Source organism: Phalaenopsis equestris, unplaced genomic scaffold, assembly GCF_001263595.1.
Source record: "Phalaenopsis equestris unplaced genomic scaffold, ASM126359v1 Scaffold000226, whole genome shotgun sequence".
NCBI classification, from domain to species: domain Eukaryota; kingdom Viridiplantae; phylum Streptophyta; class Magnoliopsida; order Asparagales; family Orchidaceae; genus Phalaenopsis; species Phalaenopsis equestris.
Genome location: NW_018164668.1, coordinates 666,879 through 693,493, shown reverse-complemented (window position 1 = coordinate 693,493; position 26,615 = coordinate 666,879). Strand labels below are relative to the sequence as shown.

General features: G+C 36.5%; 3 protein-coding genes across 9 annotated transcripts; 2 read left to right on the top strand and 1 right to left on the bottom strand.

Moving 5' to 3' along the window:
- The first annotated feature begins 2,688 nt into the window (after positions 1-2,688).
- LOC110023666 (cyclic nucleotide-gated ion channel 18-like) lies at positions 2,689-10,914 on the top strand. 2 transcript variants are annotated; one of them, XM_020723188.1, is made up of 7 exons: positions 2,839-2,987; positions 3,058-3,293; positions 7,098-7,310; positions 7,402-7,715; positions 8,822-8,933; positions 9,388-9,624; positions 9,972-10,914. In XM_020723188.1, exons 1-7 carry the CDS (start codon positions 2,927-2,929, stop codon positions 10,758-10,760), a joined length of 1,962 nt encoding a protein of 653 aa, XP_020578847.1. In that variant the 5' UTR covers positions 2,839-2,926; the 3' UTR covers positions 10,761-10,914. The 2 variants fall into 2 exon arrangements, with proteins under 2 accessions (XP_020578846.1, XP_020578847.1); XM_020723187.1 differs by having other exon boundaries at positions 2,689-3,293.
- Positions 10,915-11,883: 969 nt separating this feature from the next.
- Positions 11,884-21,741, bottom strand: LOC110023682 (arogenate dehydratase/prephenate dehydratase 2, chloroplastic-like; the record flags this gene model as incomplete). Of its 6 annotated transcripts, none has more annotated exon segments than XR_002293928.1 (10): positions 13,234-13,505; positions 13,657-13,709; positions 19,827-19,911; positions 19,997-20,078; positions 20,206-20,273; positions 20,376-20,465; positions 20,615-20,692; positions 20,768-20,863; positions 21,102-21,182; positions 21,541-21,741. XR_002293928.1 is itself a non-coding variant. In XM_020723213.1 (9 exon segments), coding segments are annotated over 8 exon segments (756 nt in total), but the record flags the coding sequence as incomplete, so codon positions are not given.
- Positions 21,742-24,503: 2,762 nt separating this feature from the next.
- On the top strand, positions 24,504-26,349 carry LOC110023686 (L10-interacting MYB domain-containing protein-like). The gene is made up of 2 exons (XM_020723217.1): positions 24,504-25,648; positions 25,732-26,349. The coding sequence occupies exons 1-2, from the start codon at positions 25,319-25,321 to the stop codon at positions 26,245-26,247; spliced, it is 846 nt and encodes a 281-aa protein (XP_020578876.1). The 5' UTR covers positions 24,504-25,318; the 3' UTR covers positions 26,248-26,349.
- The last annotated feature ends 266 nt before the right edge of the window (positions 26,350-26,615 follow it).

The following is a 26,615-nucleotide window of genomic DNA, read 5'->3' as shown; positions in this document are numbered from 1 at the left end:
ATCTAAGCATTGGAACCTCTGCCAACTCATATGAGAATTAGACATAGTTGTCCTCTCATCCAATGAGAGCCTTTATTTGTTTGCTACTCTATATGGTGTCGACTAAGCTGGGTTGATTGATATGTAGTTTCGAAAATTAATTGGGAACGCTTGATGAATTTTAAATTACCATTTAACATATTTTGAGAAGCTCTCATCTTTGTTGCTTGCCTAAGAAGGATTTCAATGCATATATTTAAAGGTTTGATCTTTCTTTTTTTTTATATGATATGGTCTAAAATAATATATAAATTTAACCCATTTGTTAGAGGCAACTAAAGCTACATGTCCTTCGACAAATCTCAAATAGAGAGACTAATCAGTCTAAGAAATTTTTTTACTACTAAAGAATATTTAAGCTTATTCTATTGTTGTAAGTGTTCTTGCATTTTAATCCACTAGTTGGAGCGTTCAATAGGATTTAGAGATTTTATACCTTTTGTTCAACAACAAATAGGGACTTGCTCAAGTCTAGTAATTTTTGAGTGGTTGAAATATTGTACGAATATATAATTTTAAGTCACTCTTAGTTTAGGAGACAAGTGGATCTTTGCTTGACCTCCTCTCTGCACCATTTTGAATCCAAGTCATGTTTTATATCATAGCATTGCAATTCATTAAATGTGTGTGTCTAAATTTCAAGTGTTTTGTATGCTACATTTTAATTGAAATGAAAGATCCACGGGACGTAAAAAAATCAAGCACTGAGCATAAGTTCACCAAGCTCATGGCTTATAAGAAGAACTTAACAGGATTCAACTTTCTAAATGAATAAACTTTGGTTGAAAGATCTTATTGACGTGTGGCTTAGGAGGGCTGAACCGATTCATCTCTACTAATGCTTAGATCGGCCGGTCCTAGGGGGCAAATTTTACTGCCCAAGGGGAGAGCCCACACCCTCCCACCCACACATCCCAATTTCTCATCTTTTTACTATTATAAATAAGTTGTTTGTTGTGTTTATGGTTTGTTTTTCTGAGTTTGAGTTGTGATTTCTATTGGAACATCCATTAACATCCCCTTTTCCCCTTCGAGAGCTATATCCAATGGTGAGAAGGTGATCTGATTGTAACTCGTTCGAGGTGGTGTGTATCTTCCTTTTCCTTCATGGCTGTCACTACTCCAACAACCCTCCGATCACCAATGCCCACTCCTTCTTGCTCTCAGTCATGCCCTTTAGCACCCCTTTCCTCCCTGCCTTATCGCTACCAAGATTTCCTCGCCCATTTCGTTACCCTGCCTTCCTCCCTACATTTTGCTACCACTAAGCACGGGAGTTTTTAATGTTCCCCCTTCCAACCCAATTACAATTCCACTATCTAGTCTCAAATTCCACAACGCTTACTCCGAACCGCGATTCAACCTTCCCGTATCCTCCATCTCACAAACCAACCCTATCTCCTACCCATCCCCTTTTACAACCACACCTCCCATTCCCCATTCATCAACCCTGACGCTTCTTCTCCCTCCCGTGACCATCCACAGTCAGGTCTACTTAACCCTGCACCAACCAACAAGGCACAACTCCTCAAATTACCTTGCCTCAACTACCACAGCCACAACCTGCACCCCTCCTGTTGTCCAGCTGCCATCCAACCCTTCGTCGTCGCCTTAGGGTGTCGTTTATTCTTTGTTTCTCATTTATTTTCTGTTTTTAAGAGTCTTGATTGTAACCTATTTAAATTTCATCAATAATATTTATGTTTTATTTTAGTTTGGGTTAACTCCAATATCATTTGATATCAGAGTTAGCCTAACTAATCCGATCCTAGGGTTTCCTAGCATCTGCCCCTATCTAAGTTGTCCACACCGAAAATTTTTCTTTTCTATTTCCGAACCTTGACGTCATTTTGACCTAACCCTAATTCTCCTTTGCTGATTTTCAAAATCAACAATCTCAAAACCATCGATCAATCCCTTACATCCTCTTTCACCTTCTATCTCTAAATCTTAGCCACACCACCAAGAAGATACATACTCGAACCTACCCGGAAGGAGATATAACTGGAGATCCGTCGACTATAATGGAGATTGACAGACACTGAGGATGACACCTAGGAGGGACTTCTCTTCAATGGTGATAGGAAAATCCTTTTAAGAGAAAGTGACGAGAATTTCAACATCTTTTATAGGGAGGTTTTTAGTAATGAACAAGCAACGCCACGACACTTGGCTCTTTGATACCTGAGGAAGCCAAGAGAGGAGGTCACATATGAAGAACGAGAGAATCTAAAAGTGAAGTGGGAGACAAACACTAGTTCCTACTAGCTCACTACAAATAAATGATGCAAACTCTAGCTTCAGAAGTAGAGAGACTACATCACCGAACAACCACTGCATCTTACAGATAGAGTTCAATATCAGAATTTATAGTCAGAGTACACATGAGAGAACACCCAAGACGGCTCCATCAAAGGATAAGTTAATTCAGAGTAGAGAATAAATGGAACTAATTCACACCTCTAAACTTTTCATAAAGAAAATAATTTTGTATAAATAAGAGATGTGGCCCTAAAAAATAGGTTTGGTGCATTTACATCCATTCTTAAATTAACCCACCAAACACCAAACACCAAACACCAAACACACACGTAGGCGGGATATAAAAAGGGAAATATTTCATGCCACCCCAAAATTACGAAACGCTGGTTCCAATTTCCTCCGGCTGCTCCGGCAATGTCGCCTCCGTGAAACGCTCGGCCATTTCTGGCCACCTTCAAACCCTTCAGAAACTGGAAGGCGACCTAAGTTTTGTTCTCCCCGCCATGTTCGCTTCCTCCTTTCCCTTCTCTCGAACCCGCATCGGCCGCGGGTTTCAATCGCCGGCGTCGAGATTCCTCCCCTTCAGGAAGGGAGGTTATCGAACGACGCATCTCCTCCGCAAAGAATGGCACAAACCTCGTCGTATTCTCGATCCCGGTGGCAATGCTGTCCTCAAATGGAATCGTGTATTCCTCGTCACCTGTCTCGTCGCGCTCTTCCTCGATCCTTTCTATTTCTACCTAATGTTCATCGCAGGTCCCGCCTGCATGAAGATTGATCAGGGCATTGGTATTACTGTTACTTTCTTTCGAACTGTCGCCGACCTGTTTTACCTCGCTCACATGCTGCTGAAATTCCGCACGGCATTCGTGGCGCCGAGCTCGAGGGTGTTCGGCAGGGGTGAACTCGTGAAGGATCCCCATCAGATCGCCATGAAATATCTCAAAGGGGATTTTATTATCGATCTTGCAGCTATGCTTCCGATTCCTCAGGCAAGGCTTCGCGTGCTCCATTTCTATTTTAAATTCCTCGATCTTCCCTCATTTGCTTTGCTTAATTTCAATTTTTCTTATCTTTTTATATATATATATATATATATGTTGCTACGTGCATTAGAGTGCTGAAGGATTGAAAGGAATTATCATGCTTGATGCGTGCATTATTAAAGCTCTAAAAATCGAGTCATCTGAAATTTAAGCAGGACATGTAGATGCAAGAAAATTGCAAGTATGATGCGGTGTTGAGGGTTAAATATTATCATTTTGCCAGTGTAAAGAAAAAAAAAAAATGATTCCGTATATGTGTTGAACTTTAAGCATTGCAAACATTGCATTAGAGAAAAAGAAGCTGCTGGGATCACAGATATTTTTAATTTAATTCTGCCTCTTTTCAGTTTGTACATAGATTGTATTTAAAGGGATCTGAGTGTAGTTTGTTACTTGTTCAACTGCCCTAAGAAGTTTTATTATCTGGGGGCTGGATTTTGGTGTTGTTAACATCCCCCTACAATGTGACAGTCTTGGGAGAGGTGGTGGGCTTGGAGCAGAGATGCTGAAAATGAAACCTTGAGAGCAGTCTGGTAAAAAGTTCTTCCAGCGGACCCTGAGAGGGAATATGATGGATAGTGATGGACTTGTTCTTAATGCAGTCCCTAAGGAAGTGACAATTAACTTCAAAATGTTTAGTGTGAGCATGAAAGGCCGAATTAATGGCAAGAGCGATGGAAGAGGTGTTGTCACAGTAAAGTAGAGAGGATGAAGGTATGAGGAGCTAGAAATTCACGATGTCGGAGGCAGCGAAGGCAAGATTGCCGTACTCAGCTTTTGTGCAGGAGTGTGCGACCGTTGATTGCTTCTTGAGTAGCGTGGAGATGAGAGTACTGCCAAGGAAGGCGTAGTAACTGGATGTAGATTTTCTATCAGTAGGATCTTCCACACATCGGAGGACTGTAGGCAGTGAGGCGTAGAGTAGATTTGAAGGTTGGTAAGCCAATGTGCCTAGTACCTTGCATGTAGAGAAGGAGGCATCCAATTGGTGACAAAAAGTGGTGGTGATTGGGTGGTTGCATAAATTGGTAAGCATAGTTAACATTAGGGGTGTCGAAAATTTACCCAACACACCAATTCAACTCGAACTCAATTCAAAAAGTCCAGGTTTGGGCTGACTTGAATAATTTTAGGGTCTAGTTGCCTGTTAGGAATCTTAACTTATTTAATTTTTGGGATCGGGTACGAGTTGCCTCACCAACTTGAAATTAACCCAAAACCAACTCACTTACCTAAAATTGATATGTCGTTTGCCAAGTTGAAATCGACTTGAATTTGACCCAAAAATCGATTTGAGTAGCTGTTGTGTTTTATGTTAAATGGGTTATACTTGTCAAGTTTGGATTCGTGGGTTGGGTTCGGGTTGAATTTTTTTGAGTCGTTTAATATTTGCAATGGTTCATATTTAGTCGTTAAGGGTTTGGTCAATTTTGGGTCAAATCTGAACTGATCCACAAACCTGATTTGACACCCCTTGTTGGCATCAAGTGTGGTGTCCGGCTAGGTGAGTTTGAAGTATTGAAAGGAGTTGACAATTTGATGGTAAAGGCCGGGATTTGAGAGTTCGGCGGAGTTAACAGTGGTGGAGGAAGGTTTTGTTTAGTAGAGATTTATAATTGGTTTAGAGTTTAGCATGTCGACCATTGAGAGAGTGTCATTGGAGCATTAAGATTGTGTTAGGTGAAATCCATAACCGGTAGGAGTGCATTTGATGCCAAGAAAATGGGAGAGTTTGCCAAGGATTTCATTTAGAATATTTGTTGTAAGATTTTGACTATATTGCATAGATACGAACACGACAAGATACAAACACAAGACACTGCTATTATTAAAAATATTGGACATAGACATTTTCAGACACACCATTTTAATAAAAAAATAATAATATTATTATATATAATAAATAAAATATTAAGAATAATACCAAAAAAATAAAAAATTTAATAACATTGTCTTTCGAAAATTAAGATGTCCATAATGAGAAATAATAACACAAATGAGCTGATAGATGACCGCTCGACCTCATCTAAGAGAAAAGAAATCAGACAAATAAGTCGAACAAATAGGTTTAACCTTTAGATAAAAAATAAATTATATTTTAAATTTTACTCATAATAATATACCATAGATGCTTTAAAAATATATATATTTTTTATTTTTATTTTTTAATTAAGTAATTTAAGAAACACATGTCTGACACATCTGTTCCTTGTTTATTTTAATATTATTTTAATCAGACATGTTGGGGACGTGTTTGGCAGATGTCCAGGACGTCTCGAGCATGTGTTTGGGGCATCTCGGGCACGTTTTTAAGGTGCCTCGGGCACTTGTTTGTGAGAGAAGTGTCCGACACTGCACGACTTCTTACTCAGAAGTGTTCATGCATCATAGACTTTTGATGATTTTGGTAATGTGGATAGGATCAGAGCTAGTGAGGAGAATGCATTCACGTAGATGAGTATATATAGATGAGTGGCATGTTTGTGGAGACAGAAGCTTGAGAGGTCAGTTGAGCTAGGTGTAAACCCCATATTAATATGGTGATTGGATAGAGTAGCAAATCATCGACATGGTGCATGCTTGAGGCCAGGGCGCCCTAAATCTACAAACTTTAGGGTTGAGCCATTTAGATAGTTTCTATGACATGTCCATGAAGGAAAGCATTGGAGACGTCGAGTTAGAGTATGAACCATTTGTTTGTGAGAGCAATTGTAATAAGAATTAACATTAAATGCAATTTTATTTTTATGCATTTATTGTTTAGTACACGTTGATAAGCAAGTCTACAAATGAACTAATATGCTAAACAAATTATTTGTGGCTCGGCTTAGTTAGAATTAACTAATTGAATAAGCTTGAACAATTTTATAAATTTTTAATTGATAATTAAACTAACTTGAATAGTTTAGGGGTTCAATTCATTTATGATTTTAAATAATATCATTTAATGCTCATGAGCAAACATGTTTATTTAAGAATTGATTATATATTTATTCAATATGTGATTATATGGTAGTCTTGTTTTCTTTTATATTAGATTGTTTTTGTTCACCAAAATACATTACTTGTTATGCTCATAAAAATCTCTGTTTATTTAGTAGTTCATTCAATTAAAATCTCATTTTAAGATCAATAGATTACTCATTAATAGGCTTGTCAAAGCTTATTTAGTTAACTACAAGCTATTTGATAGAATTGCTCATTCATAAGCTCAAAATGGCTCGTTTAATGAGTTAATAAAATGGGCTCAAATCAAGCTCTAACAACCATAATTTCAATTGAACCAAACTTGAGCATTACTATAACTACTCAAATCAAGCACAAGCTCGAGCCTGATTTTGGCAAATAAGCTTAAGCTCGTTCAAGTTCCTGATCAAACTCGGCTCAGTTCATATGCAGTTCTAGTGCTCTGCATCTTTATGATGACATATGAAGATATAACTGAACTATTTTGGGATTTGATCTTTGTTTTTTTTTTGTGCCGCGGAGTGAATAATCACAAATGTAGCAGTTAGGGGATAGTGGTGTGCTCGGCTGCTGGACTACGAAGCAGAGAAGAAGCCCTCCGCCAATACGTAGGCTGCTCATTGCTCGGGTTTGATTAGAGGAAGAGAATCTTTTCTATTTTGGTTGCTTGTGTAAATGAATTTCCAATTTAATTAAATAAAATAAGCTCACATTAAGATGATAGTTATGTTGAAAAATATTCACTTGTGGAAATATTGAAAAAACTTATGATTTTGGCTGCAGATACTTATCTGGTTTGTAATACCAGCAGTGAGTAGCTCATCAGCCAATCACACCAACAACACATTATCTATGATCGTCTTCTTCCAATATATTCCAAGGTTGTTTCTGATATTTCCTCTTAATGCACGAATCGTCAAAGCCACAGGAGTCGTTACAAAAACTGCGTGGGCAGGAGCTGCATATAATCTTCTGCTATATATGCTTGCGAGCCATGTATTTTTTTCTCAGTAACCTTATATTTTCTCTTAATTACATTTTATTTTATTTTATTTGGGAAATGCTCAGCCAACTGCCATTTCTACAGGTATTAGGGGCTCTATGGTATCTTTTATCCATGGAACGCCAATATACTTGCTGGATGACAGAATGCATGAAAGAGAATGGCACCATGAAGATGCCACCGTGCAATCCAAGTTTTCTGGACTGTAATAGTCTTGAGCTACCTGAGCGAAAGGCCTGGATCAATGCTACTAATGTGTTAAGAAATTGTGATGCAACCAGTAGTAATGTTAATTTCAAATTTGGCATGTTCTCTAATGCTCTGGATAGTGAAGTTGTTGGAGCAACCTTCTTGGCAAAGTACCTCTATTGTCTCTGGTGGGGCTTGCAAAATTTGAGGTGAATTTCTTGAAGTATAAAACTATTATGTGTTTTACTTTATCTTCCTGTCGGAAGTTATTAATTATGCTGTTTTTCTTAGAGGCAATTTAAGTTTTTCTGCCATTATTACTGCCACACGCTAGTTTCAGAAGAAGCACTTCATGATAATATGGGATATAATGAAGCGATTGATCTCGACATGTGAAATATAATTTAGAAGTCAAGATTGATTAAACTGGTGCCCTAGTCACAAAAAATAAAATGTGAATCATATACAAGTAATTCAAATTAATATATGTAAGATTCTCAACACATATCCAAATAATATATTTTTTTCTATCAGTAGAGACTAAAACAAGGCTTTAATCGGAAAATAACAACACTAATGAGAGAAACAACTACATAAGCCATGAGCGGAAACTCAATAGAAGTATCAGTGCAAAAGTATGATGCAAACTAAAAAAAAATCAACTGACTATTACTGAAAAGATTGCTTTTGTAGTTGTGGTTTATCAAGCAACATTGTAGAATTTGTGCTAAAAAATGTTTTATTTTGAATAAATTTATTTTTTTAGATTCAATAAGAAACTAAATATTTATTATAATATAAATGTTGAGATATTAAATAATGCAGTATGAACAATAAAAGATGTACGATATACAAAATAATAGTAGTATGCTAAATATCATAAATTCATTAGATTGACATAATATTTTATGGCATAAAAGAAAATAATTTACATTTCTTAAAATAATCTATTAGATGGCCATGCTCACTTTCATTTGTATGGAAATAATTTTTATTATATTTCCATGTAAATATATCAACGTGCAACTGCTACAAATATAATCATACACATTTGAGGTTTACTCTCATCAATTATTTATCATTTTCTTATATAATAGAATAAAACTATTTACATCTCTCTCATGGATCAGCAATTATGGTAGCATCTTGCAAATATTTAGCTCGGATTTCTAGACAATAGAACACTATCGCATCATGCATTAACATTCCACCAAAAAGATTCTAACACAGTTCTATTTTGCAGTAGCAACTGAATACATTGGTGCAATTATCATATTATATTAATAACATTTCTCTTTTCTCTAACTACTGACAGCTCGTATGGACAGAATTTGGCTACAAGCACTTACATTGGGGAAACTTTATTTGCCATTCTCATCTGTATAATGGGTCTTGTTCTGTTTTCACATTTGATAGGAAATATGCAGGTATTGTCCATTTTCCTCCTCAAAAGTTTTTCATTCTGTTAATATTGAATGGAGATGTTGATTTCTAACATGTTACATTAGTGAAACTTTTATCCATTGTTGGCACAATATTTTGAAAAGTGAAAAGTGTCAAAATAATTACTTGACTATTTACATGGCGCCTTATTAGTCAATAAAAGTGCCAAACTAGTCCCTAGACATTTTAAATTGGGGCTGAAATAGTCCTCCGGTGAGACTATTTCATCTCATATTAGAAGAGCCTGAGGTCTAAATTGATATTTTTATATACTCCGGTACTAAAATGATCCTATGCAAAGAATCAATGGATTATTTTAAAAATCTTCTCATTTTGAAACTCTATCCTCCCATTTATTCAGAGATACATGATTCCCAGCATATTCAATTTTGGTAGATTGATATTGCTTTTTAATTAAGATTGTTTCTTTGTTGAAAGACGTATTTGCAATCCATTACTGTGAGGCTTGAAGAATGGAGAGTTAAAAGGAGGGATATTGAGGAGTGGATGAGACATCGTCAACTACCACCAGATTTGCAAGAACGGGTTAGGAGGTTCGTTCAGTATAAATGGCTTGCTACAAGAGGTGTCGATGAAGACTCAATTTTGGGCTCCTTACCTTTGGACCTTCGTCGCGAAATTAGAAGGCATCTTTGTCTTGGACTAGTTCGTAGGGTGAGTATTATCAACCACTGGAGTAAAGCGAAAGGTCTCTTGACTGTTTAATGGGGTCATTTTAGTCCCAAAATTTATAAAAGTATCAATTTAGTCCCCAGACTCTTTAAATTGGGTTTAAGGAAGTCCTCCGTGGAGTATGGGGACGAAATTGACATTTTATAGAGTGTAGACTACAATGACCCCCTACAAAGAGTCAGAAGTCTAGTTTCATATTTTTCTCATCTACCATTGCCATGTTTACTTTGTGAAGCATTCAGATATCGTATTCTCCAATCTCCATTTTATGTTTATTATTATTCAGATGGTGTGATGTATAATGATGTCTTTGAATCTGTTTGTTTCAGGTCCCATTTTTCTCTCAAATGGATGATCAACTTCTAGACGCGATATGCGAACGATTGGTCTCATCCTTGAGCACCAAAGACACCTATATTGTCCGGGAAGGCGACCCGGTGGTCGAGATGCTCTTCATTATACGAGGCCAGCTCGAGAGCTCGACTACCGACGGCGGCAGGTCCGGATTCTTTAACTCCATAACTCTAAGACCAGGGGATTTCTGCGGCGAAGAGCTTCTGACATGGGGTCTCATGCCAAATCCAAGCATCAATTTACCGCTCTCCACCCGAACCGTTCGAACCCTCACTGAAGTAGAGGCATTCGCTCTTCGAGCTGAAGACCTGAAGTTCGTCGCAAATCAGTTCAAGCGTCTCCACAACAAGAAGCTTCAGCATGCTTTTAGGTTCTACTCCCACCAATGGAGGACATGGGGAGCCTGCTTCATCCAGACTGCATGGAGAAGATACAAGAAGAAGAAGCTAGCAATGGAACTGGCAAGCCATGAGAATCTCTACTACTCACCAGCCATGGTTGAAGCAATACCAGCTAATGAGGATTCTGATGCTCCATTGCTAGCAGAATATGGTGATGTTGGTGACAATGGTTTCAGAGGCAATACAAGCAGCACGAATCAATTGGGGACGACGATTCTGGCATCGAAGTTTGCGGCGAATACGAAGAGAGGAGCGCAGCAGAAGCTAAATAGAGATGATCCTGTCTCCCCCAGTGTGAAGATGCCCAAGCTAATCATGAAGCCGGATGAGCCAGATTTCTCTTTCAATGAAGATGGTAAGTGAAATGTGGTGGAAGTGCATTGTTGAAGAGAGGGAGAGAGAGAGAGTAGAAAAGGAGTTGGTGTAAGAATATTTTGTAGCATGTACATGATTTTGGGCTTTAATGTATCTCAGTGATTGTCATACTAAATTCATTCTTTGCTAACTAATAGAAACAGTGAGCATTTCTTAATTTAGTGCATTGTATATATATACTAATTTCAAACTAAAACAAGCAGAACACGATCAAATAAAAGGTTGTTTGTGCTTGACGTTTTTATAATTCAAGCTTTAAAAAATTTGTTCGTGTTTTGCTCACTTACTTGACGAACAATTCGATCCTAAGTGACTTAACAAGCTGAACATGATCTGTCTGCTAATAACAAACTTTCTAACAGCCCTACTTTAGGATTTGATTTTTTTTCTTGCAAATTAAAATTAATTTTAGTTTCCTAATTTATATTTTTAAGAGGTTTATTTAAGTAGAAGTATTTGGGTTCTATTCATTAAAGTATGATATTATGTCTCAAATATAATAATTTTATAATTTGTTATTTGCTATTTTGTTAAATAAAAATTTAAAAATTAGCATTCTTAAATTTTGCTATTGGCGTTTTTAAAAACGTCGTCTAACCGTTTGGTTTGCGCGTTTTTGAAAATGCAGTCTGTCGCGTTTGAGTTTTTTACACTAAACGCAGGTCGCATTTCAGGATAAGTTGATTATCCTGAAACGCACAAGCTACCCAAAACAGACCCTAAAAGTGAGAGTTTAGGTCATACATTAGGGACATTTACTCATTTACCACACAATTCGTATGAATTTACACATCTAACTCCTAAACTTTAACTTTTACATTTTTAACACTCAAATCTTTTTTATAACAAAAAATATCACTGTATATCATTACCCTTTTTTAAAAGGGAAATACTACTCTTAATACATAAATAAAGTGGTATTAATATAAATTTTAAGTTATATAAATAAATAAGAATTGTGTGGCATGTATGAAAATCTTCTTATATGCTTTTATATTCATGGCTTATACGCTTGAGCATGAAGAGTAATAATGGAATAGTAATTATTATTTTCAATTCATATTTTATAATTTATCAATAGGAATTTTTATCCAATTTAATGGTCGAGGCAACGCGGAACATGCTGCAAGCAAGACACATCTCATGACACAATTCATCATACAATGTGATTGATCACAGTCGAGAGCGAGCTATACTCGTACTAACGATCTCTCATAGGCACCTAAGGTTCAGTGTTTGGATGTGCGGCATAACCGCCTCCGGCTTTGGCGAGGAGCGTGGAGAACTTCATCATCCGATTTCTCGCAGGAGAAGTTCTCCACCGATCATAGGACGGACTAGCTACTAAGCTCTTTCCGTTCTACAATCCCTATACGATCCCGTTCATGCATGCACATGCTCTACCTGCAAAGCGGATTGCCTTCGACATGAACATTTAGAAAAAAATACTACGTGCACACCATATTCACAACATTAAACATAGGCGCGTTTCACGTCACACACCCAAAATTTGATATTTACACTTATAATATCATACTATCATATGTCCATAAAAAGTGCATTTCATTATAAAAAAGATAGTGATGATGATGTACCAAAAAAAAAAAAAAAAGACTTTATAAATATGTAGTGTTAATTACATTCATAGCACTCAAAACATAACTATTTACAAAAATAGCATTTAGGTGATTTTTTGAACTATCAAACTGATGCATTTATATCTGCGACAATCAAACCACTGATAATTTGATACAAAATGAAAAACATGGATTGGGGTTTCTTCATGAATTTTGATGTTTGAGTGAGAATTTGAAAATTGATGAAAGAGGGTGCAAGATTTATAAACAACAATGCATCGAGTGCTATGTATGTAATTGGCCCAAATATGTATGTATGTTTGTTTGTATATATACATTAATATTTATGTGTGTGTGTGTGTGTGTATCTATATAGATACATATATGTATGTATCTGTGTATAGATACATACATATAACGGTTTGGTAGTTCAAAAATATAACCTGGGCGCTTGATCTTGTAAATAGCAACGTTTCATGTGTTATTATGTATGTAATTATCTGAAAAAAATAGCCTGCTCCTCTAATTGGGGAGGGGGGAGGAAACAACTTCCAGAGTTGTTCTGGATAGAAGACCAGACGAACAATTCTTCTCTCTGCAGTCGCTGGCCGCCGTCAAAATTTATTTCATACTATTCCTATGTTGATAATGTCACGATTTGGTCCACGGTTTGGAATTAACCAACACGGGTACAGTCGATCATGAAACTCTAATTACGCCATGAATTCAAATACATCCACTATTAACATTTAAATAATAAACATACAGACATATATATAACTCCATTGTAATTGAACACTACTAAACAGAATTGCTAAATCTAAGATATAATGAAATTTTTCTCAGATACCATTATGATGTATATAGAGAAAACAGAAAACAACTTCATCACAAACCAAAGGTGATTCAATTACCAATCACATTAAGAAATAATTTACTACAAAAAGAAAAAGCATTCCTCATCTTTAAACTCTACCAAACAAATCTACCATATCAAAATGCAAACTCTTAGGAAAATTAAATGAGGTAGTTGGTATGGAGTTACCCTTCAAGTGGCATCCTCTGATTTCATCAACCAAAAGAAATCAGGATATTTTTGCAAAAGATACACTGCAACAATTCAAAGAATCGCCAAGTTGCAAAAAAACCATTTCCCCTATGTATGGACATGATAACTAACATATTCCGACATTTTAGGAAGTATTAAGTCAAAATGTAAACTTCACAAAAAAGAAAAAAACGATTTTTCATCCACCAATGTTCTCAGATGTTTCATCTCTGAAAGTAGATCAATATGCAGAAATTACCAGTTTTGAGAGCCAGACTTGAAGCAAACATTGCCAATCCATTCATAACAGGACTGCATGGAATAATTTTAAGAACTTTGGCAAATCAACTTCTATTTCTAACAAAGGATAATGTAGAAATTTTGATAGAGAAGTAGAATATACATAAATATTCACAAAAAAAAAGGAAGAGACCATAATCTGTATGAATATTTGACTTGTAATTGAAGAAAGATGTACATTAATATATAATCATGTTATTCGTAAAGCCGGGAGCCATTTACCTTTGGAAAAATATAATTTTGTGCTAATTTTGCGCGCATTTTAAATTTTTGCTATGATTGGCTAAACAAGAACTAGTTTGGGATGATTTTCAGAATATAAAGTTGATGCTTTTGCAGGGTAGGAATTGTAAGGCATTTGAGGTTCTATAAAAAACGGCACATGCTTTTTCAAAACATTTAAGCTTCATAGCTAGCGTTGAGTTTTAAGAGTGTTATTATGGGATTTTGAAAAACAGCAACAAATTATGAAGCATTGCACAAGATTGGCGTATTGATATAGAAATCATGCGGAAAACTGATGCAAAATAAGCAAAACATTATTTCATCGAATTGCAGCAAGATGCTCTCTCTCTCTCTCCCTCTCCCTCTCTCTCTGTCTCTCTCTGTCTATTTCTGATTAAACCTTCACACGCCCTATCTTTAGAGGACTTCTAATATAGGACACCGTTTATTAATCAAGAAAAATTAAAGCAGCATTTACATACATACTACCCAGTTCTTATGCATTTACATATCTAATACCTAAACTTTGCAGTTTACATTTATACCACCCAAATCTTTTATATCACATAAAAAATATTGATATTTTAACTTCTAAAATATAAAATACCGATACAATTCGGCATCAAAATCGATGTGCACATAACAAACCTATTTATACCCAACAACAACAATAATAATAAAAGACTAAATTGCTTTTAGGCGTACAAAAGACAAATTTATCATTAAGTTGGCACCAACGTAACAATACTCCCCGAAAAGTTACATTGTCCTCAAGGTGAAAAAAGTGAGTGTTCCTCCTCCTCCCCACAACTGTCTCTATTTCTTCATTCTCTACCTCCTCGTCATGAACTTTGAGAACTTATAATTTTTTATCTTTGTAACGGTATCCTAGGGTAAACTTCTCATCATACCGAAAACATAACCCCTCGACTCGCTTCTTGCGCGAGTGTTATTCCCAATCGTGATCCATTATTCGTGTCTCGTGCAACCTTCCTATTGACTTCCACTATTTAAGCTTTTGGTATCGTTATGATTGTAGCAGTTCGGTACGGTATTCTGTCTGTGTTGTTCCTGTTGGCCTTCTTCATCTGATTTTTGTCCTTTATTAACTAAGCTAGCTCTATCGTCTCCCTCAATCCTCGTGATCTGATGCTCGTACTTTGGGCTTTAGGTCATTCATAAAATTTCCCTCCAATCCCACTTAAGAAATACTCCCCAGCCGTCCGATAATAGCTCAAATTTCTCCGTTATTTCATGACAATTTCCTCTTGAATCTAGACATAGAATTGCTTTTGTCTTCCCGAGTTGCTTGAAAATGTTCCAACAAACAATCCTTGAATTCCTTGCACGAATGGATCGGGTATCTAGCCTCCCTCTACTAAAACCAAGCTAGAGCTTTCCCTTCCAAACGTAACAATGCCGCCATTAATCTCCTCCCTATCTATCTATTCATCGAGAAGTATTGCTCCACCGATACACTCACCCATTTGCGTCTTTCCTCCGAAGATTGACATCTTCAACTTCCTAACTCTAACATCTACACCCGAACTTCCTCTTCCTCCATTGTTTCCCCCCATATATCGAGGGTAAAAACCCCTCCATTCATAGTCATACCTCCTCCCTACTTCTCTTCTTTCTTCTCCATGCTCCCCCATCCCTCTTGCATTATCTCTTCTCTATGTTTCAGCCCAATTGCCTTCATCCGAAATCTCTAATCCACACGCAATCAGATCCCTGAGAAGGGATTCGTGATGGTGAATGTTTTTTTCATTATGTTTCTCATGTTCGATCTCTTCTCCTTTAGCTTTTGCAAATTGAGCAGTCGGTGAGGTCTAGGATTGTATCTCAATAAGCCTCTTTATCATCTCTCGAATTTCCCTCGTACTCTCAAACCGGTCCTCCATTCAGTTCTCCATGAAACAAAATCTATCATTTATAATGGCGAACCTTTTTTCCATCCCAGATCTGATTTGGCTGATCACTTTCTCTAATTTCTTCTCCAAATCATCTGCTTCCTTGGTGGTCATTCTTCTTAAAAAAATTTTTCACAAAAGACAATTTTTATATGTTGAATCGAGCAACTGATCCGTAAAGTCAGTGCTCAAATCCAGTTGTAGCTTCCCTGGTAGCTCCAATCGCGACTGTCTGGTAGTTGCGGTCTCCTCTTCCCAACTAGCTTGGAATCCCGACTGTTGCGCGAGAGAAGAGCTGGTACAAGAGAAAGATGGAGGTTTCGCGTCTCTGTTCGCCGTTTCCCAGTCGCTGCCCTCCCAGGTAGCTATGATTGCGACTCTATCACGCAGACGACGAGGGAGGAAAAGATAAATGGGAGTTCTAGGTCTCTGTATGCCACGATCGCGCAGTTACTCTCAGCTTGCTTAGTCGCGACTTGATCTCGAGGACGAAGCAGAAGGAGGAGAAAAGGTATGGCTCGTCACTGTAAGCCCCGAACACGTAGTCTTAGCCCTAATAACAACTGCTCGAGCAAGTATGAAGCAGAAGGATGTGAGTTTCGAGTTTAGGTATGTCGTGATTCTTCCCCATGCAGCGATCCTTTTCAAAAAAATCGCAATTGTCCAGCAATGCTTCATTGCCCTCTCCTAGAAGCTGCGAGCCCGTCCATGTCTTCTTCTGTAAGTCGCGAGCCCGTTCGTTGCCCTCTTCTGTAAGCTGCGAGCCCGTCCATGTCTTCTTCTGTAAGTCGCGAGCCCGTTGTCTCCTGATCCACCCCAGGGTGTATCACTATGTTGTGCAGTACAGGCAAAGTCACCTGAAACTTGATCTGCTCCTTGACTAATTGATTGAGTTTTTAAAATTAGGGCTTTATTGAGTCTGAATTATCAATTCCACAGAGAAGCGAGATAAGAAATTCTTTAAGCTAAGTTCTACTCTACTAAGTTCAGGTCTTAGTTTGGAATGTCAATTAAATTTATTTTAGGACAACTACTCTAAATACAACCCTAAGTCTAAAGTTAAACCTAACTAGACAAATTGGTTTGATAAATTTTAAGAGGTAAAAACTAACTTTCTCTTGTGGTTACATAAGTGGATTGTAGGAAATATACTTAGAAGAATTGTTATTGTGACTAGTGACAAATGAGAGCATTCATCTTCTTTACCCTCTATCAACTGCATAAAGAAATTTGGTTAACCTAGTTTTAATTTCGTAAACCCCAGATTACATTGGTTACGATTCTATTTTGTCATCCTAGAGTCTCCAATTTATTCCCTCAATTTGGCTAACTTAGTTTTAATTCATTAAACCTTATATCAAATAGGATTCTAGTCTGTCACCCTAGAGTCCCCAATTTACACCCATCAAAGTCTATTTCTTTATCTATTTTCACTGTCATATGGATTATTTTTCCTTCACCCAATAGTCCAATTTGGTTCTTCCTAGTTATTCATGTCATAGCTCTCCCGAGTGTTTATAGTGAACATATAATTTTAACAGTTCATATAGCCAATACAAAAAGTAAATGAAACACAAAAAAAAACTATCACATTAAAGTTTAAAAATCAATTCTAAAAGCATCCTACAAATCTTACTTATTTAGCACAAGAGAAGGGTAAAAGAAATCTACTCACAAATTATGAAGAACACCATAGAAGACATCATCTTAACAGAAACGAATCCACTAAATATATATTTACAACAAATACAAGACATTAGATGAAAATATACTTAACTTTTGCCTCTGAAAAAGATATGCAAATTCCCCTAACAAAATCTCTTACTGTTTCTTGCAACTAATATAATTTACTTATAGTTTTCTCTCAAAATCCCCACTCCAATCTCTTGAGAAAAGATAAAAATCTACATTTCCTACTCATATTGATGACCTCTTGGCCTTCCTGGAGAATTCCAGGACATCGAAATGCCAAAAAGTATTTTTCCGAACTTTTGGATCAGTCAAATAACTCCCTAGGGCGTGCAGAAACCGCCCCTAGACAGTTCTGGTATCTAGGCACTAGTCTGCGGCGTCTAGGCGTCGTCTTCTCTATTTTTTTGGGAGGACACTAGCACCTAGGTACCGTCTTCTCAGGTTTCTTGGAATGTTCTGGCACCTAGGCGACAGGAATTGGCTACCTTGTCGCCATGGCGCCTACCCGCCTACCTTGGCGCCAGGGTGTGGTTTACCCTTTTCTCCATTTTGCCTCTACTGAGAAAAAATGAAGGAGGCCTATTTGTATTGCTTCTCATCATGCAATGAATTGTATTGTACTTCATCTTAGTATATGATAAACACATTAACCTATAACATCTAATCATTATTCTGATGGAAATGATGATTCCTTGGGATCTTATTATCAACTTTCTTCATAATATGGATAATACCACGATGGCATTGAACAGACCCTCACTCACAGGTGATCAAAGAGCTAATCTTCTTCATAAAACACAATCTCATAATACATATTATAGCACGCCTTCCTATTTTAATGGATGAAGCTGTACTTCTCATGAAACATTATACTAACCCAAGTCAGTTTGATTGCTCTCCTCCAAAATGTCTTCAAGACTCCTATTTTGACAAATGTCAACCAATCTAAAACTTAATGATAAAAAATACAATGCTATGAATCTATGATATACAAACTACAATGTGCTTTTGATACAAGAAAAATCCTCTTAATTTCTCCTTCTAGCCATTCTAAACCAAGATGCTCTACCAAACGCATTAGCTACACTAATCCCAATAACTCCACCTTGTGTATCTAAGCAAATGTTTGATGATGTGGTTGAAGTTGAAGCTAGTTTTGAGTGTGATGATGTGGTATTCAAGCTTGAATGATGTGGTTGAAGCTAGTTTTGAGTTGAACTTGAGCATGATTTGCACCCAATATATAGCTGACCTGGAGCTTCAAATGGGAATCTTACAAAAGTTCGATGTTGTGGCTAATTCTCTGAACCCTAAACCCTCTGAACATTCTAATCAATGTTGTTATAGCCTACCCTCTATAAAGAGAGAAACGGATTGTTTCTTTAGCTTTTGATATTGTAGCATATTTCATAACTAATTTCACTTCATTTTTCCACAGCTTGAAACTATCAAACTGCCATCAAGGATATTATACATGGTAGCATGCTGTACGGAGATATCCAGATTCTCCATTCTACGGAGATGGTCATAGAGGATGCTCCTGAATTCCATACGTGAATCTTGCTTTCTTCGTGTCTCAAATTTACTTTGTATTGTTGCTAACGCCACGACCAAATTACAATGAGAACTCTGTCAATACTGCTGGTCCAATATGCTTGTATGATGGCTATCGACTTACTCAACAAAAATTAAACTATAATTTCACTATGTTTTTGTGCACAAAGAGAGATGCATGAGCCGATTCTACCATCACCATCTCCATGGGCACCAATTACTCTTCATGGAAGTGTTATTGGCACCCACAGTCATCTAACATTTTATCACCAACCCTTTTTTGGAATATCATCACATTGACGTAAATATGTAAAAAACTATTAATATTTGTTGAAGATTCTTTCAGAAAAGACATGCATTTTATGAACAATTCATTAAGATTTATTCTTATTGCACTTAGTTTACTTCAGTTTTTTTCTTACAAGTCCGCTATATAAATATGAGATGCTTGAAAGAAATTTCATCCCTGCACAAAAAGATAGATTGATAGAATTAACTTATTACGAAATAGATACTTAATTGGTAAGATAATCAGTAGTTGTGCAGATAAAATGCATAGCATTTTCCAGAAAGTAATGTCAAAGAGGATTCATATGCTTGATAGTAAATAGACTGAACAGAGCTAATGATTAAAATAGTGATCACTTTGTTGATAATAATGATCATGGTACGGCCACACTTAACTGTAGGGAACAGTTATTTGTTATTCAATATAAAAATTAATCAAAGCAAGGATGCTCGTTACCTATGAATACATGTACAAAAATTATTTAAGTTTGGCTAACATCAATTGGATAGCTCCCGAGCACTCTTAAGAATGTTGCAAACTCCTGATAATGAAAATAATAATAATAAAAATAATCAAAGGCATTGAATTTATTTAAATATTTTCAAAATCCATGTTAGCAGGCATACCTCTAGGTGTCTAAGGGCATTTTGAGTATTTTCTGAAGCCATCGATGCTTCAAAATCCACATGAAAAAGATAATCAAAGGACCTGCAAAAAATATAAGCAAAGGCTATAAGCAACTGATTTTCAGAATAATTAGGGATGGAAGTACAAATAGTATCTCAAGCTATAAAATATTCAAGAAAAACATAAAAAGGATCAGGCAAAGGTATACATGGGAGATCCACGACATCCATCTTCAAATACAGCCATAGATTTTCTCTTTTGGGGTCGGCTTTCAATCTAGCTTAAAAATTATACAAGAGTTAAAATTGCTCGGAAAAAAAAAACAATAACAAACTACACATAAAAATATTTTATCAAAACATAAAATAACAAAATTACCTTTGTCAAGTTGATATCCCTCATAGCAAAAACAGCAAGTGCCTTGAAAAGCATGCCAGGACCCTCTTCCAAAGAGAATACTATGCTCGTCTTACAAAAAAAAAGTTTAATAGTATGATTACACAATCAATGGAAAATCAATTTGATTTCTAACTTCTATCACTTAAAGTAAAAACAGGTCGTTCGGGGATACTAATCTTCTATACAATAGCATCTTCAACATAAATGATCAAACTTACTTTAAACGGTCTATTAATGCCAGGAATAATAGGCTCTCTCGCTAACATTAAAAAGCGTGTAACATTATCAGGGTCATCCTGCATAAGAGTTCATGTCACAAATAAAACAAATAACCAAATAAAATATCAACAAGTTAAGAAATCAATCCATACTTGAATATCTCTGGCAAGAATATTCAAACCATATAGTTCACCAGCCAATGAGCTTGCAACTGCCCCAGCATCTTGTAGCTTATTAGCAGCAACGAACTACAGAAAAACATAAACAAATTAATACAACGTCATGCATTTAAGTTAGTTGACTAGTTATGCACCATAATCACATGAAGAATACACAATGTCACTTGAAGAACTGAAAAAATGACAAGTGGCAAATGAAGGACTTCCCCTTCATGAAGTCAATAACTTGGATTACAACCTTGCTTCCTAGCATACAATAGGACAAGGAGAATGATTCATGTGAGGTAAAAAAGTGTCTCTATCTAACCTTTGCAGCACCTGCTGTATCATCCACAGCTTCCCTAACAACACCCAGCTTTGTTAAAGTGTTTTCACATTGTGCAAGGGCCTGATAGTTACATACATTAAGAGCATAATCAAAGCCAAAGCAAATGAAAGAAAATTTTACAGTAAGAAAAAAAGGTCAAAATGATCCATAAACTATTTATGAGAAGCCATTTTAGTCTTAAACTATTTGATATATGACCAATTTGGTCCTAAAACTTCTCAAATTTATTCTGAAATGGTCCCTTTACTTCTCAAAATCTGATCTAAATAACCATATAAGGACTATTTTAGATAATATTTAAGAAGTCGAGGAACTAAATTGAACACATTTATAGTCTAACTAAAACTAAAATAGCCCCATACAAATAATTCATGTCCCATTGACATGTTTATTTTTAAAAACAACACGAAGGCATTACTTGAGGGTGACTAAGAACTCTCTTTAGGTCTTCAATTTTAACACCATGATTTGCAAGCAAGCAATGCCGGACTGCATATTTCACTTCTCCAACAATATGTAAGTTATGGCGAAGCAATAAGTCATAATTACGATGGATGCTACCACCTAGAGAGTTCTCAATAGGTAAAACTGCCCTATCAACCTGCCAGCTTTCCACAGCCTGTGGTAACCAGAAATCAAATGTTTGCATTAGAATCAAACAATTAAGTAACTTAGGTGGAGGACTAGTTTTGAGAAAATACTAGTAAGATTCACAAGTTCGAAACCATAGACATAACACAGAAGGACTATCGGCGATTGAAGACAATGAAGGAACTAAAAAAATCATTTAAACATACATGCTCCATTATGACTAAGGCTATGTTTGGGAGCACTTTTTAGGTGCGGCGCGGGCATCCGCCGTGACTTCTCGCGAAAGCTGTCCGTTTGGTTCGCGACTTTGGGCAATTTGGCGGCGGCAGCGGGGCGAAAGCTGGACGCGGGATATCTGTGGCTTCTCCCGCTTTCGACCTAAATTTTACCCTTTTCCCTCTACCTACCCTCGGTGATTCCCGCTGTTTCCCCGCTGCTTCCCTCGAGTCCCCTTCTCCTTCTCCTCTTTCGTCGTCCCTCGACCGACAGATAAGGTAATACAAGCTATTTTCTTCTTTCTTTGAGGATCCGACGAAGGATTTGCGTTTTGCGGTTCGTGATGGTTTCTCCTTCACATTTCTTTCCTGTTTCTGTCATTTCTCTTTTCTCCTCCTTCCCTGTCGTGGATCTGTTGCTTCTTAACGAAGAATGGCTTTAGGTAGTTCTTGAAGCATCCAAGTTGTAGATCTTGCAGTACTTTTTTTCGGATCTGCGGTTTTGCGGTTTTGTGGTTTTGTGGCATTTCGGTTTTGTGGCTTTGCAGGTTTTGTGGTTTTCCCACAGAAACGTGTTAAGTGCTGTTCGAATTGGCTTGTTCATACATGAATTGGTTTCTTCATACATGCCTTATTTTCTATGGTTCGTGTAGAACTTCTGATTACTTTGTGAATGAAAAAAAAAGAAAAAAAGAGGTTTTTTCTGGATTTAGGGAAGCAGTCCCTTTGGTTAGTTCATACTTTGCACCAATAATAATTTATTTACACAATCCTTCAATGCATTGTTTCCTTTGGAATTATAGCTGCTGCCTTTAAAAATATATAAATTGCCTTCTTTCCTTTGGTTCATGTAGAACTTCTCATTAGTTTCTGAAGGAAAAAAAAACAGGGTTGGTTTATTTCCTTTGTTTCATGTATAACTTGTGATTAGTTTGTGAAGGAAAAAGAAAAAAGGAAAGATATTTTTCCTGGATTTAGTGAAGCAGTCCCTTTGGTTTGTTCAATTGAGAGCATGGGATTGAAAGAAACAAATTTCCTAATAATCCTGTTTAACCTAATAACCTCATTGCTATAATTGGAATACGAATGATTGAATCACATACCATTCAATTCTTATGCAACTATACATCTTATACATGGCACATTACCAATGCTTGGTACTGTGTACTAAAAAAAAGGAAGGTCAAGATGGCAATATCTTTTTTGTGATGAGAAAGATTTAGGTGGCATAAATGTAAAACAGTTTTGTTGTTGGATTTGTAAATCCCTAGGAATTGGGTGGTATGTATGTAAATATGTAATTTTAGATGGAATTTGGGTACATAAGTTTATCTGTGGAATGCATTTTTCATTGATAAATTTATGATACATAATTGTTATAGATGATTAGAAGTTCAACTATATTTGAGATAGTGTTATAAGTAAAATGTTCTGATTCATCACCAAAACCCCATCTGGCAAGTGGCTCCTCAGAAAAAAAAAAACAGGGTTGCAGTCCCTTTGGTAATTACGTTTTTGTCTTCTGGTTTGGTGGAGCCGGGCTTTTGAACTTGATTTCCTTGACATTGAAATTTCTTTATTTCTCATTCTCTGGTTTGATGGAGCCGGGCTTTTGAACTTGATTTCCTTGACATTGAAATTTCTTTATTTCTCATTCTCTGGTTTGATGGAGCCGGGCTTTTGAACTTGATTTCCTGTTTTGGTTGGGTTTGCTGAAGCTGAACCTACAGAAATCCATGTTGATGGCCAATTTGAACTTCATTTCCTTTTTTGCTTGATTTCCTGTTTTGCTTGGGTATGCACATGAACTTATATGGATTTAAATATGTTCATAAAATCCCAAATACATTACCAGGGATGCAAGGGTTTGTATCATAAATGATTTAAGGGACATTAGCATACATAGCACACAAGTCTTATGTATTTGCATATCTCATTCCTAAACTATTTACACAGATAGCACTCAAATCTTTATTGTCACGTAAAAAAAAATAGCACTATTATTACTTATTCAAAATTGAAATACACCTTTACATGCGTTGATTTAAAGCAACAAAGTGACATGTATATAAACATGAAAGTTTAGGCATGAGATATGTAAATACATAAGAATTGTGTCATACATATGTAAATTTCCCATGATTTAAATAGTGAACTCATGAAACCGTAATCTCTTTCATGAGATTCACAAAAATTTCAGTTAGCATTATAACTTAGATTACTTTATGTTTATGAAGCAAGATAATTTTTTTATTGGCATGCAATTTTTGCTTATGTTCAACAACCCCAGGTGTGTCAAAGATGTTGAACAAATTAAGTGTCGCGTAAGAAACCATAGATCTGAGAAGTCTATGGAGACGAATTATATTGAGTATAGATAAGTTGTTTAGGACAAACTTTGTGGTAAAAATGTCAATATTCTTTTGGGAAATTTATATACTTACCATATAATTCTTATTTATTTACATAACTAATGCCCAAAGTTTTACATTTACTCTTGTAACACCTTGCTGGCATAAACCTATGAATGAGGAAGATGTATTCACTATTAAAAATGTACTTATGGTGATATTTTTTACATGATTTTAGAGGTATGGGGGGCATGCATGTAGATATGAATGTTAAGTTGTTAAACATGTCAGATTTGTCATTTCTTTATTTATTAGGGGGTTTTATGTTTTACATCATTTCACTTTCTTGGCTATTCTGAAATGCTTTGGTTGAATATATTATGCTTTGGTTTGCTGAAGTCGAACCTTCACATGTTCAGCAGCCTTCCTGTGCTGCGTATGGATAATATTTATGAGGATTTAAATATTTTGGTATTGTTTGGTGGAGCTGCATTTTGAAAATGTTGAACCTTCAAAGTAGATGGGTATCCTTTTGGTTTGGTTTGTTGAAGCAGAACTTTCAAATTGATAGATTGGATATTTTTATAATTTGCTTTCATGGATCCTGATTTTTGGAAGTGTGATGGTTGCTTTGCTTGGCTTTACGGAAGCCGAAACTTCAGATATTCAGCAGCTGCCCTTTACTGTTTATTTATAATATTTCTATGCTTGGGTTTGCTGAAGTACGAATCCGAGGGGCGTGTTGGCAACTGCTACTACTGCATTTCTATGTATGAATGAAGGGGAAGGGAGAAATTTGCAAGTCATTATGTTTTTTTGATGCTTTTGGGAGGGTGTATTGTATGAATGAAAGCTTTGTATCTTCTTCTTTAATGCTATAATAAAGTTGTGGCCTCCTTTGCCGTGGATGTAGGTCATTTTGACCGAACCACGTAAACATTTGGTGTCCTTTTTTCATTTTTTTTACTTTCTTTAATCAATTTTTTAATCGAAAACTATATTGTTGTGTTTCATATCTTTGCTTCGTCGTAGTAGTAACATGGCTGGTAAGTCTAAAGAACATGGTTCACCGGCAATCTGGGAAAAGGAAATCAAATTGTTGTTCTGCGACCTCTGTATCAAAGAAATTGAGCTGGGCAATAGACCGACAACCTTTTTCAACAAAGAAGGTTGGAATAGTATCATTAAACATTTTAAAGACTCCACCGGACGGGAGTACGACAGGCTGCAAATGAAAAACAAATGGGATCAACTAAAGAAAGATTGGAAAATTTGGAAGGATCTAAAGCGTGGTTCAACTGGTTTGGGTTGGGATCCAATAAAGCGAACCATTGATGCTTCGGAAGAGTGGTGGGCAGAGAGGCTCGCGGTAAGTAAATTTTATTTTTCATAATTTGTGTAATATACTTCTCTTTCAGGACTGAACAAAATGATTTGGGTTTTTTGTTCCAGGTGGTTCCAGCAGCTAAAAAGTATAAAACATGTGGGATTGAACCTGAGTTGGAGGAGAAGTTAGACCAAATGTTCGGGGGTGTCGTTGCAACAGGGAAATATGCATGCGCTCCAAGCGAGACGGGATTTGGTGAAACACAGGACAATGTTGCTGTCAGTTTATCAGATGATTCACCTGAATTTCCAAGTGCAGGTCCAACTGAGATTCAATCTACGAATCGCTCTAAGCGATCTAGGTTCGAGAGCAAAAAAAAGGGTGGAGCTGCCACAATCAGAAACCAGATATCATGCCTAATGGATTCTTCCAATGATGCCCCCCATAAAGTACAGAAAACATCAATTAATGAGGTCGTGGCTATTCTAGAGCAGGATCCGAGTATTGCAGCGGATGATGAGCTATACTACTTCGCTGTTGAGCTGCTTCAAGATTCGGTGCAAAGAGATTTTTTCACAGCTATTGCCAAAGAGCGCAGGGTGTCGTATCTACGACATTTTTTTGAGTGCAAGAAAATTTGAATGGACTTTTTTTAGTTGCTACGTCCTTACTTTAATAGTTTATGAGAAGACATGGTTATTTGAACTGTTGTTTAATGAGACTTTTCAGTTTATTTTGTTTTCTACCCCGCCTCTACACTAAATGCTTGTGTTATTACTTGTCACATGTTAGATTATATAGGTCTGCTCCAAATGATGATTAGTTTAATACTCTATTTTTCTTTGTCAAAATATGTCCAGTATAAATCAGAATGGACCCAAACCAAGTACGTCGTAGAAGGAGAAACGCAGCTATCAACCTGCTCGTAGAGTACTACAACACATACATCGACCGTTCCCCCTGTTACACATCATCACAATTTGGAGACAAATGGGTAGCAGAAATGCTT